This window comes from Triturus cristatus, chromosome 2_2, assembly GCF_964204655.1.
Source record: "Triturus cristatus chromosome 2_2, aTriCri1.1, whole genome shotgun sequence".
NCBI classification, from domain to species: Eukaryota; Metazoa; Chordata; class Amphibia; order Caudata; family Salamandridae; genus Triturus; species Triturus cristatus.
This window is the reverse complement of record NC_140582.1, coordinates 1,165,546,934-1,165,561,557: the sequence shown is the minus strand read 5'-3', so window position 1 is coordinate 1,165,561,557 and position 14,624 is coordinate 1,165,546,934. Positions and strand designations below refer to the sequence as shown.

Sequence of the window (14,624 nt, the reverse complement as noted above, 5' to 3'; positions counted from 1 at the left end):
TCCGCCCAGTTACATTCTCAATCACAACTCTTACTCACCCATACACAAATGTACACCCCTAGTCACCCACTATCCCTTATGAATTCACTCACAACCATCCATTCATTCATTCAGCTAATAATTGTCTGGCTGGCAATGTAAGCTTGTATAGCGCGCACATTCCCGAGTGGGTGTACTGCTAGAAAAGCCACTAAAACACCCCCTCGTATGAACGTGGCGACATGCGGTCTTTGTCTTAGACCGCATTATGAAACGAGGGAAAACTTTGCTTTATAAAATAAAAAGAACCCGACCAATGTGAGATGAATTCTTCGCTGACTCTAAATAAACAATATTTGATGCCAGTTGAAAGGTGCGAATCATTAGGGGATGTGCATGCGAATTCAAGAAAAGACGCCGCTATCCTTTAGAATAAAGGTCGCTGCAAATAAGTATTTTATTCGGACTTGATATGCCGAATTTGTCTGGTTAATTACATTTTCTTACACTTCTACTGTTATTATTTGTCATTTATAAGACTTCTGCAATGAATTTCCACACTGAGTGCACTTTTTGAAGGATGGTTCACAGTTATTAGGAAACACACGGAGCGTGTTCAACAAATTGGATTTCCCCTTAGCTGCTGTGACCTGTGTGTCCTCCTGCTAATGATGGGGAGGGGCCCCCTGCCTCAGTCCCAAATCCGGAGCAGGCCTTGCGTTTAATGGGGTTAAGATTAGAGTTTGGGTGGCGGCTTTGTTTACAGCGGACTGTGCTGTTGTTTCAGAAATCACAGTCCGGCCAGGAATTACCCATGGAAGTGAGATTTTAAACGGCACCTCCTATGGAAGCAAGATTTAGTGAGATGAGTTTTGGGGATGAGGTCTCCAGTCAGTCACAGCGTGGGTTCAAGTGAGTCATTTTTGTACGCCAGTGTTTAGATGATGTTTACTGGGTGTAGGAGTTTTTTTTTGGAGTGGGCTCCCGCCTGTGCTAGTGAGGTTCAGGGTGCGACTACCTCTTAGTAGCAGGGTAGGTTAGGATGAAGGTTCCTGTTCGTGAGAGTGTAGTTTAATATTAAGGCCTCTGTTTGTCGTAGTCTTGTAGAGGTCTACTGTATATGGAGTTTTTAAAGGATTGCCTTCTGCATGTGGCAGGGAGAGGAGAGGTCTTCTGTTGCTGGAAGTGTGCTTTTAGGCAGTGGCCCAAATGCATAAATATGTATGGGACTTTGATCCTGAGTACAATAGCGGTGTTGTCAGTGTTTGTAGGGATGTGATCAGAGACGTGGCTAAGATCAACAAATTATTTTGTAACTGTTTTGTTTGCCTTTCACCTAAATATAATGTCATCCCTTAAATGAAAAGTAAATGCAAATTTAACTAATCGGCGGGGAGGCATTTTTCTGCTATGATGGTTAATTTAGTAACTTTAGAAATCTATGTGTCCAACGGTGATTCAGAATCAGAATTCTCTTTATTCGGCTGCGACCGGCCATAAAAGCTTGCAAAATAGCTAAGAATACATACGTTATTTTTTAATGCAGCAATAAAATACATAAAATCTTTAGATGTAAAATATTAACAACCAACGGTCTAAATAAAAACAGGCTGGAATAAACAAAGCCAAGATTAAAACAGAATCAGGCATTCATTCATCAATCTACTAAAATTAATCTAAGAACATCGACCTCGGAGAGCGAACTGCAGCGTTAAGAAATAAACTCACATGTCCACATGTTTAACCATCTGGTAAATGCCATTTGAAAATGATATGCTTGCATACAGAGCCGGAGATTCCTAATCCTCAAAAATGGTTTGAGGAATTTTTAGTATACATTTTATAATATTCACAAAAGAAGAGAAAATGTAAAATCATTTGAAACCTAGTTGGTGCACTGTGGAAAAGCGAAATGTATATTTATAGTGCAATGATGTCCCAGCCTGTGAAAATGTAATTCAATAGTTATTACACATGGTAAAAGACAGATTAAAAAATGTATTAAACACAGTATAAATAGGCTGCACATAGTATAAAATAGGCTGGCATACATCGTGCAAAAATATTTAGCGTTTAAGAATCTACGGTACTCTCAAAAGTTATACTTTAGTAATAGCAATTGAATTGTACCAATGCAAAACATTTTTTATAGGTTTCCATTAAAAAGATGCATTCAATAACTGATAACACCCTTAAAGTTCCTTTCATGTCAAATATAGCTGCTTGTCACCAAGAAACTTCAAATGATGCTATCAATTAAAGCATACAGTGGCTACCTAACAGACTTCACATTTACTGATCAACCAATTATGTGAATTTACATTTATATCAGGTATCAGCAATCTTGGAGGGGAGGCTTATTTCTTCTTTACACATCCCACCTCTCCCTTTAAAGTAAAGGAGACCCCTCCTTTCCCTTTCACCCTGGGGCAACTCAAGGTCACCATTAACCATTCAGAAATGGTTGCTTTATTAACAATGTTGTTTAACTGTTTTGGCTAAATGGAAAAAAAGCTTGAGAATGTTGTTCCCAATAGATTTCACCCACTTCATCCTCAGGCTTTTGGTGAGGCTTACTTACTTTAATAGTGATATTTATACTCAGGTCTACTTTTATCAGGGTTGGCCCGAGCTAGGGTGAATACTTCTGTCTCCTGGATTGAGAATTAGGTATTATCCGGTCTTTAAAAGTGAAGTACAGTATAAGTTCTCTTTTATGTGGAAATCAGTTTTACAGCGAGGCCTCTATATTGTGCAAGCACTTAGAGCAATGTCTGTTGGAGTGAGGTTTAGGTTTTTTTTTTCCTGTCCGCTAGAGTGAGTTTAGGGTGAGACTTGCTGTTTGCCGATATGTGGTTTAGGGTAGATCTCCTGTCTCCAGCAATGAATTTGAGAACGAGACCTGTCTGTAGGTGTGAAACTTAGGGTAAGGCTTTCTCACTGTGGCACTGAGGTTTATGGTAAGGTTTTCTCTCCGAGATTGAAGCCTGTGGTGAGGCATTCAATCTGCAGGCGTGAAAATAAGAGCAATGCCTTCTGTCTCGGGCAGTACTTTTTAAGGCAATCTCTCCCTTCAGTGGCAAGTTTAGGGTGATGTCTTCTATTTGTGAGAGTAAGATTTAACATGAACCCTTCTGCCTGTGAGATTGAGGGTGAGGTCTCCCGTCTGTGAAAGTGGGATTTTGTTTTGGTTATTCTATTTGTGAGGAAATGATTTAGAGTAAAGCAGTGGCTTCTATTGGTGGCAGTGAGTTTTAGGGTGAATCTGTATGTGGCAGTAAAGTTTGGGATTAAGGCTGGGCTTTGTGGCATGCATATTTTTGGTAAGGTCACCACTCTGGAGTAGTTATGTTTGGGATGAAGCCTTCTGTCTGTTGGGATGAGGTTTAGGGGTTGTTCTCCTGTCTGTAGAGGTGTAGTAGGTAAGGCCTCTTGTCCGCAGCACTGAGATTTAGGGTGAGAATGACTGTCAGTACTATTGAGGTTAAGGGTTAGGCCCACCGTCTGCGAGAATGATATTTTGGGCCATCCACCTGTCTGGGTTAATACAGTTAAGAGGGAGACCTCCTGTCTGTGGCAGGGAGGTTTGTGGTGAGGCCTCCTCTCGGGAGGATGGAGTTTACAACACGACGTCTAGCCTGTAACAGTGAGCCATACGTCGAGGCCTCCTGTCTGCGGCAAGTGAGATTTAGGGCAAGCCCTCCTGACAGTGTGCATTGGTTTTATGGCCATTTCTCCTGTCAATGGTAATAATGTTTAGAGTGAGGACACCAGTTTGTGCTAACAAGGTTTAGGGTAAGCTCCTCTCTTTCACAGAGTGGGGATTATTCTGAGGCATTCAGTCTGCAGGAGAGAAGCTGGTAACATTGCCTTCTGTTTGTGGTAGTTATTTTTAGGGTGAGGCCTGACAGTGGCATGGAGGTTTGCAGTGTGACCTCCTATTTGAAAGGTGTAGTTTAAGGTGAGGTATCCAGTCTGCAACAGTGAGGTTTAAAATATTTCTGTGCGCTGAAACAGTTGGGGTATTAGTAAAATCTGATTTGGAGAATGGTATTTTCCGGATAAAGGGTGCTCGTTTATCGGGTTAAACTCCTCTTAGAAAGAACGCCGTTACACTTTTAGGTGTGCCCTAAATGAAGATTATATTGGACGTTTTGTTGGGTACCCTCTGCATTTTTTTGTCTCCCCCTTGGAGAGGGAGGCACCAGGAGGACAGGCTGGAGGTAAAAGGAGGGATAGTCCCATTTAGCATAAAGCATAATAGGGTATACCGGAGCAACTAGGTGTTATAGTTCTAGTGAGCAATAACCACTTTGTCCTTCTCTTGTATTGTTTTATTGGTGTATACTGAAAGGCATTTGGTGTCAATTCAATTTGGTTCACCGTATTTATTAAACAGCTCAGTGTATTCATTGCCTACCTCGTACTGTGAACATCTTTTTACATTGACGATGAACTTTTAGTGGTTATGTAATTACCTTTTACCTTATGAATGACATTGTTTATTTTAACCTTGGTTAGATCTCTGCACTTTAAATAAGGTATACTGCGCAGACTACCCGAATAATGGAATTTTGCTAATTTTATTGTAAATTAAGTACTTTGAAAATTCAGTGTATCATGATGATTTTCTTTAAATTGTTATGTTTTTAATTTACTATACAATAGACGTTATTACTTACTTATTGTCGGAAATACTCCGGTCTCTGAGAGCGGGGGTTATGTTAAGGTTTCTGTCAGTGGGTTGGGGTTATTAGGTGACAGCTCCTGTCTGTAGCCTTTGATATTTTTGGCAATGCCCTGTGTCTGCCACAGTGAGGTTTATAGTATAACCTCCCGTCTCTGGAGTGTGTCTCCAGAAAGAAAATATCCTCCTTCATCACGGATTGGGGTCCTTTTCTTACAAATACCTATTGTAGGGCAGGCCTCCTCCCTGGTGCCTCTCATGTCACCTTTTGTGTGTGATCTGCAAGAACAAGAGTATGCTGTTATTATACACCTGCAATTGGGTATGGACCGCTCCAAAAAGGTATGCGAGTTGGAAGTCGCTGTAATCAAACATCACTACGTTCAGAGCTGGCCGTATAACATCGCGCACCAAAACGCTTGTATGGGCTGGCATTATATAAATGGGGCTGGGGGACAGTGAAATCATTTCATCCAAGAAAACCATTTCATCCCAGCTTGCATGTTTCAATGCCAATGTGTTTGTTTCCAAGCAGTATTTAAAATGCAGCCATTGAGACACGTATAAGATTGTGAATATTGGCCATCCCTCACTCTTAAGACACAAAAAACTATTACATCGATTTATTCATTGCCAGTGAAAAGTGCGTTTTAAACATGCTACCCAAGGTAACTTGCTGATAGATTTAAAATGTTTACACTTCAAATGCTGTGAGCTAATTAATCGTCTAAATGTGTAAGCGATACGTGCCTGTAGTTTACAGCCTCTAAATGCTCTTCCTCCTTTATTTCTGACTATTTATTATAGTTGTGGTTTCATGTAGTGCTTCTTTAGAGTACTGATAAAACCTAACATTATTGCAGTTCCCATATACTATGTCAGACATGTTTTATGTATGCTTGGCATCAGGTTGGAGTAGGCATTATAACTCATAATAACATTATTTCTGACTATTTATTATAGTTGTGGTTTCATGTAGTGCTTCTTTAGAGTACTGATAAAACCTAACATGATTGCAGTTCCCATATACTATGTCAGACATGTTTTAAGTATGCTTGGCATCAGGCTGGAGTAGGCATTATAACTCATAATAACATTAAGAGTCTAGAGCTCCTTGAAGCATGCTGTTAATGTGTTCATTTGTGTTCCATTATTGCCTGACAGTGGTACCTGTGGCTAATATGGTGGCTACAAAGTATTTTGTTGTAAAGAGCTAAGAATCCTGCACGTACCTTGCAAAATTTAATTTTACCAAAGCCGCTAGTTAAGAGTATGATGTATATGTTAAATAAATAACTTGATACTTTGCTTGTGTTTGCAGTATGAGTGTATGCGCTCCTGCTAACACGGGGAAGGTAGGCATGTGAGCACTTTATGCTTCTGGAAACAAAAACTCTAGGCCATGTCCTAACTACATTTGTAGAGGTGATATGATCACATTTGGAAGAACTGCTACAATATCCGTGTTTATGTTGAAATATACTTCTCAAAAGGTGTACTGCTCCACATTTGTATGGCTGTATTTGTTTTCTCCTGAATAAGGTGATCTTTAAGTAGTAACTTCAAATTCAACTTATTGCACCTGAAACAACAAGTAAAGTGGACAGCATGAGCCAACAAAAACCAACCACACTATGCAGCAGTATAATGTAACTGCACTGAGGCATACTAACCTGAACTGCACTATGAGGCAGCCATTTCTGTACTGCACTAATATGCTTCGTTATCTGAACCGTTTATAGTATAAACTGTACTGCCCAGTGAACTGCCATTGCACTACAACAAAGCATAATCTTAACTAGGTACTCCATTAAATACTATACTGCCCTGTGACACCATACAATCTAAACTGGACTATAACAAAGCATAATCTAAACTGGGCCCTGAAATAGCATAAACTGGACTGCTCTAAGACACAATCATACAATATGAAGAACGCCAAAACTCAATGAGAGGACAGTGCTGCTGCCAGGTGCAAACGGAGCAGAACACAGCATCCAAGTGTGACTAACACAACAGAATCATGCCAGGTGAGTAAAAAGGAGCATGACTCTTAAACTGTACCATGGCATAAGCACACCTCATGTACAGTAATACAGAAGCAAACAACATAATGCTTGATTGAAATGTCAGCACAGGTGTAGCATGTCACAGCACATACTTTGAAACACATAAGACACTTTAGAGCGCGCCATGTCTGTGAGGTAGTACAGCGTTTTACATTAAAACATGAGGTATTAGTAGCCGCAGATTGACACATGTCACAAAAGTATTTAGGGTAAGTAAAGAGGTAAAGGAAATATTGAAGAGTGTTCTGGAGGTGAAACAAGGGCTGGGGAGGGTTAACATGGGCTGGGGCTGGGGAGGGGGTAATATAGCTAACCACATCATAAATGAGAGAACACACATATCATACATTGAATAACACAAACATATATGACACCAAATGCCACAAATATATAATTATATGTACATAACTTTGAATAACACAAATGTATCTTGATATGACTGGTCATGCTCTGTGGTGTTACATACATAAATACATCATATGTACGAAGCATGACCTAAATATATAATTACTTGTATTGTGGCATAGTGTGACACAAATATATCACATATGCTCCATGACATAGAATCAAAGAAATGTACCATATATGCATTATAACTTATACAATTACAAAAATATATTATTTGTACCATGAAGTAAAATGACTGATCTAATTAAGGCAGCATGCTATACAAGGAAACAAATATATGGTAGTGCACCGCGGCATAGAATGTCACGGTATGCCCTACACATACACGGCATGATGTACGGTGGTTCAAACATATTATACTATTCAAATATTGAATAACAAGCGCAGCATGGCTTGGCATAGCAAAGCAAGACCCACGTACTTATAGTTTTAAAAGGAGACTGTGGTATGGCGTGGAGAATATAAATATCGTATTATATTATAAAAGTTTCAGGAAACGACTTAGAAATTAGAAATACGGTCAATACCGTACATAAAACGTGATGAAAACCATAAATCATAACATAGGACATACATATTTTACAAGTGTTCAGTATACCGCCTTGAAAGCTCGACATAACAACACGAAATACGTCGTAAGATAACATGACACAAACGTATTAGGTGATAAGTGGCAGAACATGACACAATTGCGTCATGTGATTTAAGTGTGCTGCAGCATGGCATGACTTTACATGGCATACATCATAAATGTGCGTTAACACATGATTATACATACGTGGTATGATTAAAATAGCAAACAAATGCACGAAGACTGAACAGTATTAACATAGATGAATGACCATAACCTAATAACTATATATATAAATGTGCTCAAATACATGACATAACGTTATTGTATTGTTGCAAAACTACTCCATCATACAAAAAATGGGTATGACTTAAATAGTGTACCAGTTCAAACGTGGAAGTGGTAAAATAGAAAAAGGTGCGCGGATAAACTACAACACGGCCGAGCATGCAGAAGTTTTAAAACGGCACACCTCCTGCAGCCTGAGATTGCATGGCGGGAAACTATCATGTAATAACCAAACCAAGCGTGGCTCGGGCATTGTGCATGGCATCGTTACAAGTGGCTAAAGTGCACCGCGGGGCACGACAGGAATAAAGTATGATTATTACAGTACCACACCTTGTGGTTTGAGCGTGTAGCAGACCATCAGAACAAGCCGTAAAAATAAGAATTCAATGAAGTGGCAGTTGCAGCGCACCACATGACATAAGGTGACATCAACATGACATAATAATACAATTCCAGAAAAAATATTCAAATAGGAAAACTTAAAAGCAGGATATTACGTGGCATTGAGTATACGACAGCCCATCGAATGCAGGACAACAGCACGGTGCGGTGTGGAGCCCTACACCCCAATGCAACACTTCTGCGGCAACTAGTCGTGCCTTGGAAAGTACGACCCCACCGCATAACATGCGACATAACGTGGCTGCGACGTATGTTGAACGTGATTTCAGGTCACACAGATCCCACTCGACTAAAAGGTGAGCAACATGACGCGCAATGTGATCTGACAGTCTAATGCTCAGCGTAGCATAGGTTACCACATATATAACACTAGAAGGTACAGCAATCAGCGCGCCTTACTGAGAAGGATATAACATGTTGACCTCACAGCACCGCACAGTTTACAGCAGGAGCTGCCGGAGGTTCGGATTAGTTTAATATCAGCGACAAACTTCATTGAAGTCAATCCATGGCCACTTCTGCAGCGTCAGGACATTGGCGGAAATAAGAAGTTAGTGAGGTTTATGACTGTAGTTACAATAATGCTAACGACAGGGGTAATAACAAAGTAGGAATTAGAAGAACACATACTCTTCGTCAAAAAATAAGCGACCATCAGAAGAGTGGGGGCACGGTGTTAATAACAACATGATGTCTCGCTGAATTATGTAACTCCTCAACAAATAAACATTTTGCAAACTCACCGAGAAGATAGATTTCTGATGAACTGAAGTCTGCTGCAGTTTAGCGATTGTTGTAACTAAATCCAGAGAGTGGCCTCTGCGCGGTGCCGATTCCCTTCAAGCGAGTTGTAAATAACGCGAAGACGCTGGTGATTGACAATCAGTGATCTGACAGAGCCACCGTGAGAGTGGAATGGGAGTCCCTTTACCCTGGGTATCGGCGGCTCGCTTTAATCCGGAGTGGTACCGTGCACACACCAGCACAATGCACAACGGTGCACCCGAGCTGTCGGGCACACACCCTGGGCTAGGCTAGCAGACACGGGGAGACCCCCCAAAGTGAGTCACTTTCATGCACCCCAAACCTCAGCTGCCTCACTACACCGTAAATTACCTCTGTCATGCTGGAAAACGCAATTTCCTGAACTCGGTAACGCTAAACAGTACTTTTTTTTTGACGTAAATCTCATATTCGGTTTTTGGTGGGTTACTTCTTTATCTTGTAGTACGGGTGGGAAAAACACGCAAGGAGGGACCTTGGAGACCATTCGGTAAACAGTAAAGTGGTCAGTGCTTTTGCGGAACTCCATAGGCAGACTGCGAACTCGAGCCTTGTATGATTTGTAGTTATATTCAATAGATTCGGCGTGGGTTACTCTACCTGAAGAGGGAGAGGGGATACATGCAAAAACTTAGTATAAAACCATAGCTTTTTCAGTGAATGACTACATATATGTATTTATATAAAAGCTCCTCTCACGGAGGTCTCTATAAATACATCCAGTAATAAATGCCTGGCCTTCTCTGGATCCAGGGAACAAGCTGAACCGGATTTTGAACGACTCCTCTGGAGCATTCCTCGGCCCTCGCCCTCCCCTCCCCTCCCCTCCTTACGGCCGGTACCACACACAGACTTCCATTGTCACCTCTCTCCTATGTCATTTACAGCTTCGGTCCTTTTCTATTAGACATTTTTGGGAGGGTTTTGTCGTGTGGGGGAATGAATGAGACAGTGGTTATTTTGGAAAAGACCACCTTCTAATCCCAAGCATTTCCTGCCGTTCATGCCCCTCACCCCCTTAGTTTCACCTCCACCCTTGCCTGTGCCATTAAATGGGCGCTTTGTTTGCCAATCAGGCAGACAGGGGAGCAGGAAATTACGTGGTCAGTTTAAAAATGCCCCTACCCACCTCTCGCGCGTTTTTCTTCAGCACAGGAGCAATTCATGTGGCAGTGAGGTCCCGAGGTAACCTCCCTCCTGCCCCTCCACTGGAGGAAGGGACCGCTACAAATAAGGAGGGTAAGTGGTGCTAATCTCGCACTACAGCCTCCTCCCTCTTACTACAGCCCTCCGCCCACCACCGCTCAGATATTCCAAGCAGTATTGATCTGTGCCTGGGCACTCCGAGCAGGAGTGCTTCTGGGCTGCGCCTGACGCTCCTGCGCTGAGGAGGAGCTGCGCCCGCTGCCCACCCGCTGGCTGCCCAAGTTTCCAGGGTGGCAGGAAGGAGTGCGGGCAGAGGCTGAACTCTTTGAACGTCGGGAGCCGCCTGCGCAGACGGCCGACCTAAGTTTAGGGAGCAGAGGGAGGTGAAGAGAAAGAAGATGTGAACAGACTTGGCACTGCTGGGCACTGCCTGGCACAGCCCTCTTGTGCATGGCAGGACCCATGTCCGTGAAGCTTCCTGCCTCGCCGTGGAGAGAAGGTCTGCGGGGATGCCGTTCCGTGGGGCAGCTCTGGTGACTGTTTCCTCCTGAGGAGGGTGGGACACTGCACTTCTCACCGGGGCTTGCCCGGGGATCACTATCAATGTTTGACCAGAATATGAGCGATGGGGTGTCCGAGGAGGACAGGAGTCCGCTGTGCGGATCTGGGGGCGAGGGATTGTGCTCGGAGCAAGGCCCCCCCACCACCACCAGGGCTGAACTGGAGTGCGCCTTGCGCGGTCACCGCGGGCTGAAGGAACTGCCAGGAAGCTCCAAGGAGGGAGGAGGAGTAGGAGGGCAGCACCCGGACATGGACGAGAGCCCGACTGGGGGGGATTCCGACTACTGCCGCCGGATCCTGGTCAGAGGTAAGGTGCACGTGTGCTACCGCATCCTACCTCAGGAGTAAATACACCCTCCTCTAGAAAACTTCCCCACGGAACCCTCAAATCCTGACAGCTCGCACGGGCGTTTGTGGACGCAGGAGTGACAGCTCGCACGAGCGTGTTGGGGGCAGGGGCCCTGACAGCTCGCATGGGCGTGTGTGGGGGCAGGGGCCCTGGCAGCCCGCACGAGCGTGTTGGGGGCAGGGTCCCTGACAGCTCGCATGGGCGTGTGTGGGAGCAGGGGCCCTGGCAGCCCGCACGAGCGTGTGTTGGAGCAGGGGCCCTGACAGCTCGCACGGGTATGTGTGGAGGCTGGAGTCCCGACAGCACTGTCCCGCACCCGTGGGTCAGCATCAGAAGCGGAGGTCTGCAGAGACCAGGCAGCCCTTTCGTGACGGACTGTTGGAGATGGAACATGTGGCTTGGCTTCCCTGGGACACCTGCCGCCTACTGCAGCCTAGGGGTCCGATGGGGGGTGGGGGTGAGGGGAGGGGTCCGGTCCTGGGTGCTGTCTCCGTGCAGGCAGCAGACGAGCGGCTGCATTTCTGTGCCGTTTTAGCAGGGCTGAGTAGCCCCACAGCCTCATTCCAGGTCAGAAAAAAGGCAGTGAATATAATGATCTCCCATACCTCCCCCCATCTTATTCATAGTCAGTATATGGGCAGCGGGGGTATGTCCTATAAATAGACGGCCCGCTCTGCATCAACACGCCAGGCACCACACTCCAGAATAACGGTAATAAGAGCTGTGTAGCGAACACCCCGTGTGCACCCCCAGATTTGCTGCCTCTTCTGTGTGACTTCACCCCACCTCGATACCACCAGCAGACAATAGGTGCTGCTGCCGATACCACTAGCAGACAATAGGTGCTCCTGTCCCTCAGAAGAACCACCTTCTGCCTCCCACTCTCGCGTGGACCTTCTGGAGTCACTGTAGTAGAGTGTTCCAAGGAATCCCCCGGGCAGCCCCCACCTTCTGTGTGCAGGCGCCGCCTGCCCCTTTCATTCCCGCCCTTTGTGTGCTACTGAATCTTTATTAAAATCATATTGATACCAGTCATCACCATAACAATAACAGGGTGGCGATAGTGGGAAGGGCTGTGGTGGGCATGTCCCGGTGACAGCGAGGATCCGACCCGGCGCATGAATAGCTCGTCACTGAGCATCATCGCCGTCTGCGGCCCCCGCCTCCTTCCGGGGAGGGGGCTGAGCTGGGCCCCTTGCGCCGCGCAGGCTTGTGGCCCCTGCCAGGTCTCTTGTATTATAGCCCTGGTATGAGACGAGACCCCCCTTATCGCTCCCTGCCATGTCCTTTGTATGGCCCTGATATGAGTCCCCCTATCCCCTTCCAGAAAGGACGCGAGAGCCACCCCGACCCCCGGCTCCCTCGAAACCCGTATCACAGAAATGCACATCTAATGCTGAAATCCTTAATACCATGTATACATACATGCTAGCACTGTGGTCCTGTCATGCATCTGTGCACCATCTGACCTGTCCGTGTGTTGATATGTCTGCTTCCAGCCTCTGTCTCAGACTCCTTACCAGTTGCCAGTCTGTTTAGATATCTGTCTGTCCGTGTGTCGGTGCGTTCTGCTGTCTGCCCACGTGATATGTATATAAGGGTTTCTTTCGGAGTGTTTGGTGCACTAAGACGTGCTAGGTGACATTGTGTCCACCAGGTTCGATCGATTGAGGGATGATATATATATATATATATATATATATATATATATATATATATATATATATATATATATATATATATATATATATATATATATATATATATAAAATCCCTTTATCGATCCGTGACAGTAAACTCTCCCCCCCCCCCCCCCCCCCCCCCCCGAAGTCTCCTGTGGGTCTGACAGCCTGGTGCACGCGGTGTCACCTGGCGCTTCTCAGTGCTAGCCCCAAACACGGAAAGAAACCAAGACACGTTTTTTCGGTGCCCCATCAGTTTGTTTCCTTTCAGGCTCTACTGCCCACGTTTGGAAAGCTCCTGCGATTCGCTCTCGATCAGTAACCCACGCCGAAATGGAGGATTTGTTTTCAGATGTATTTTAACCACAATGTCTCTATCTACCATCACATTCTACTCGGTTGTCTTACATCACTGAATACCGCGCATCGCTGTCTTAAAACTCAACTCTGGATCTTCCCGCGCTCTCCAAGGCTTTTTTGACTACTTAATTTATATCGAGGGGCGATGTTCTCCGAAGCCCCGAAAATGAATAGTTATATTTATATCTTCGATCTAGTACTTGGTTTGGCCCATAATGTACTATCATTTTCAGAGTCATCAGTAAATAGATATGTGCATGTGTTATATACCCCTACACACATTCGTTTTTATTCTATTTAGACATACATGTATTTTCCTGTTTATCTACAGGCACATTGAAAGCACTCCCACGCGCGCTTGGGTGCAGTCAGTCCATCAATTCACTGGTTTATTCATCCGCCCATTCTGTCATGTATATTTCCATCCATCCCTGGATGGTGGTCTGTCGGTCCATCCGGCCATCGATTCATCAAACATGGAAGGATGAAAGTTTCCGGACAGCAGCTGCGAGGCGCCCGCACTGTGAATCGGCGGAGAGCCTTACCTGTCAGAAATTCCAATGCCCATGCATGACTGGATGGAAAGTTGGATTTATTTCAATGCGATCCTTTCCGTTTGGGTGCCGGGCAGTCTTCTGCTTAGAACGGAATATTACACTTCGGTATGTTCACAGTGCATAGCGCTACAGTCGAACAAACAACATACCACCGTTTACCAGACAAGAACATATGTAAAATGGACGCACGCTCATACCATTCTTACAGCAGCAGAACAGAAACACACCCTTACTCGCATTTGTAATATTACCTCTCCAGTTAACTGAAGCCACTAGCCGCGCGCACCGTCCCTGAATAAACGCCAGCAAATCAAGCAAATATAGCAATCTGTGATGCGTTGCACCACACATCTTAAAATAAATCATCTGCAATGTCCTTTTTCGCTCAAACTGTAGACCATCGCTGAGGTATTGTATACTGTGTGCTGGCTTCAACATGCACATTGTAAATGATAAAGAAATGGGCATTTCAGAATTGTGTGCTGTATTTGGGCCTACACACCTACTTTTAAGTCCTTTCTTTACAATATACTTTTAAGGAGGGACCAGTGTATTCTCGGAGTACTTTCTGGAAATGTCACAAAACGTTTCAATGTTTTTCTTTAAATTCTACATTCCTATGTTGGTTATGGGGCATTTCATTGGTGTCGGAACAAACTGCTTCGAGTTTCTTCGTTTATTTTTTCTCTCGTATATAATGCCCCCTCGCCGCCTTACTAGCTCTAAGTGCCCCTTGAGGCACCGCGGAAAAATATACGACTGAAAAAAAGTAATGAGAA

At 44.4% G+C, this 14,624-nt stretch overlaps 1 protein-coding gene across 2 annotated transcripts in view; it reads left to right on the top strand.

Annotated features, from left to right (window-relative positions):
- Positions 1 to 14,624, top strand: part of VAX2 (ventral anterior homeobox 2) — a 750,626-nt gene that overhangs the window by 317,299 nt on the left and 418,703 nt on the right. The window contains exon 1 of one of the 2 annotated variants that reach the window (XM_085642710.1): positions 10,438 to 11,204. The exons of the other annotated variant lie outside the window; for it this stretch is intronic. Coding sequence (XP_085498836.1) covers positions 10,940 to 11,204 — 265 coding nt within the window. The 5' untranslated portion in view covers positions 10,438 to 10,939. Of the gene's footprint in view, positions 1 to 10,437; positions 11,205 to 14,624 lie in introns of those variants that run through there. 2 annotated transcript variants of the gene reach the window in all.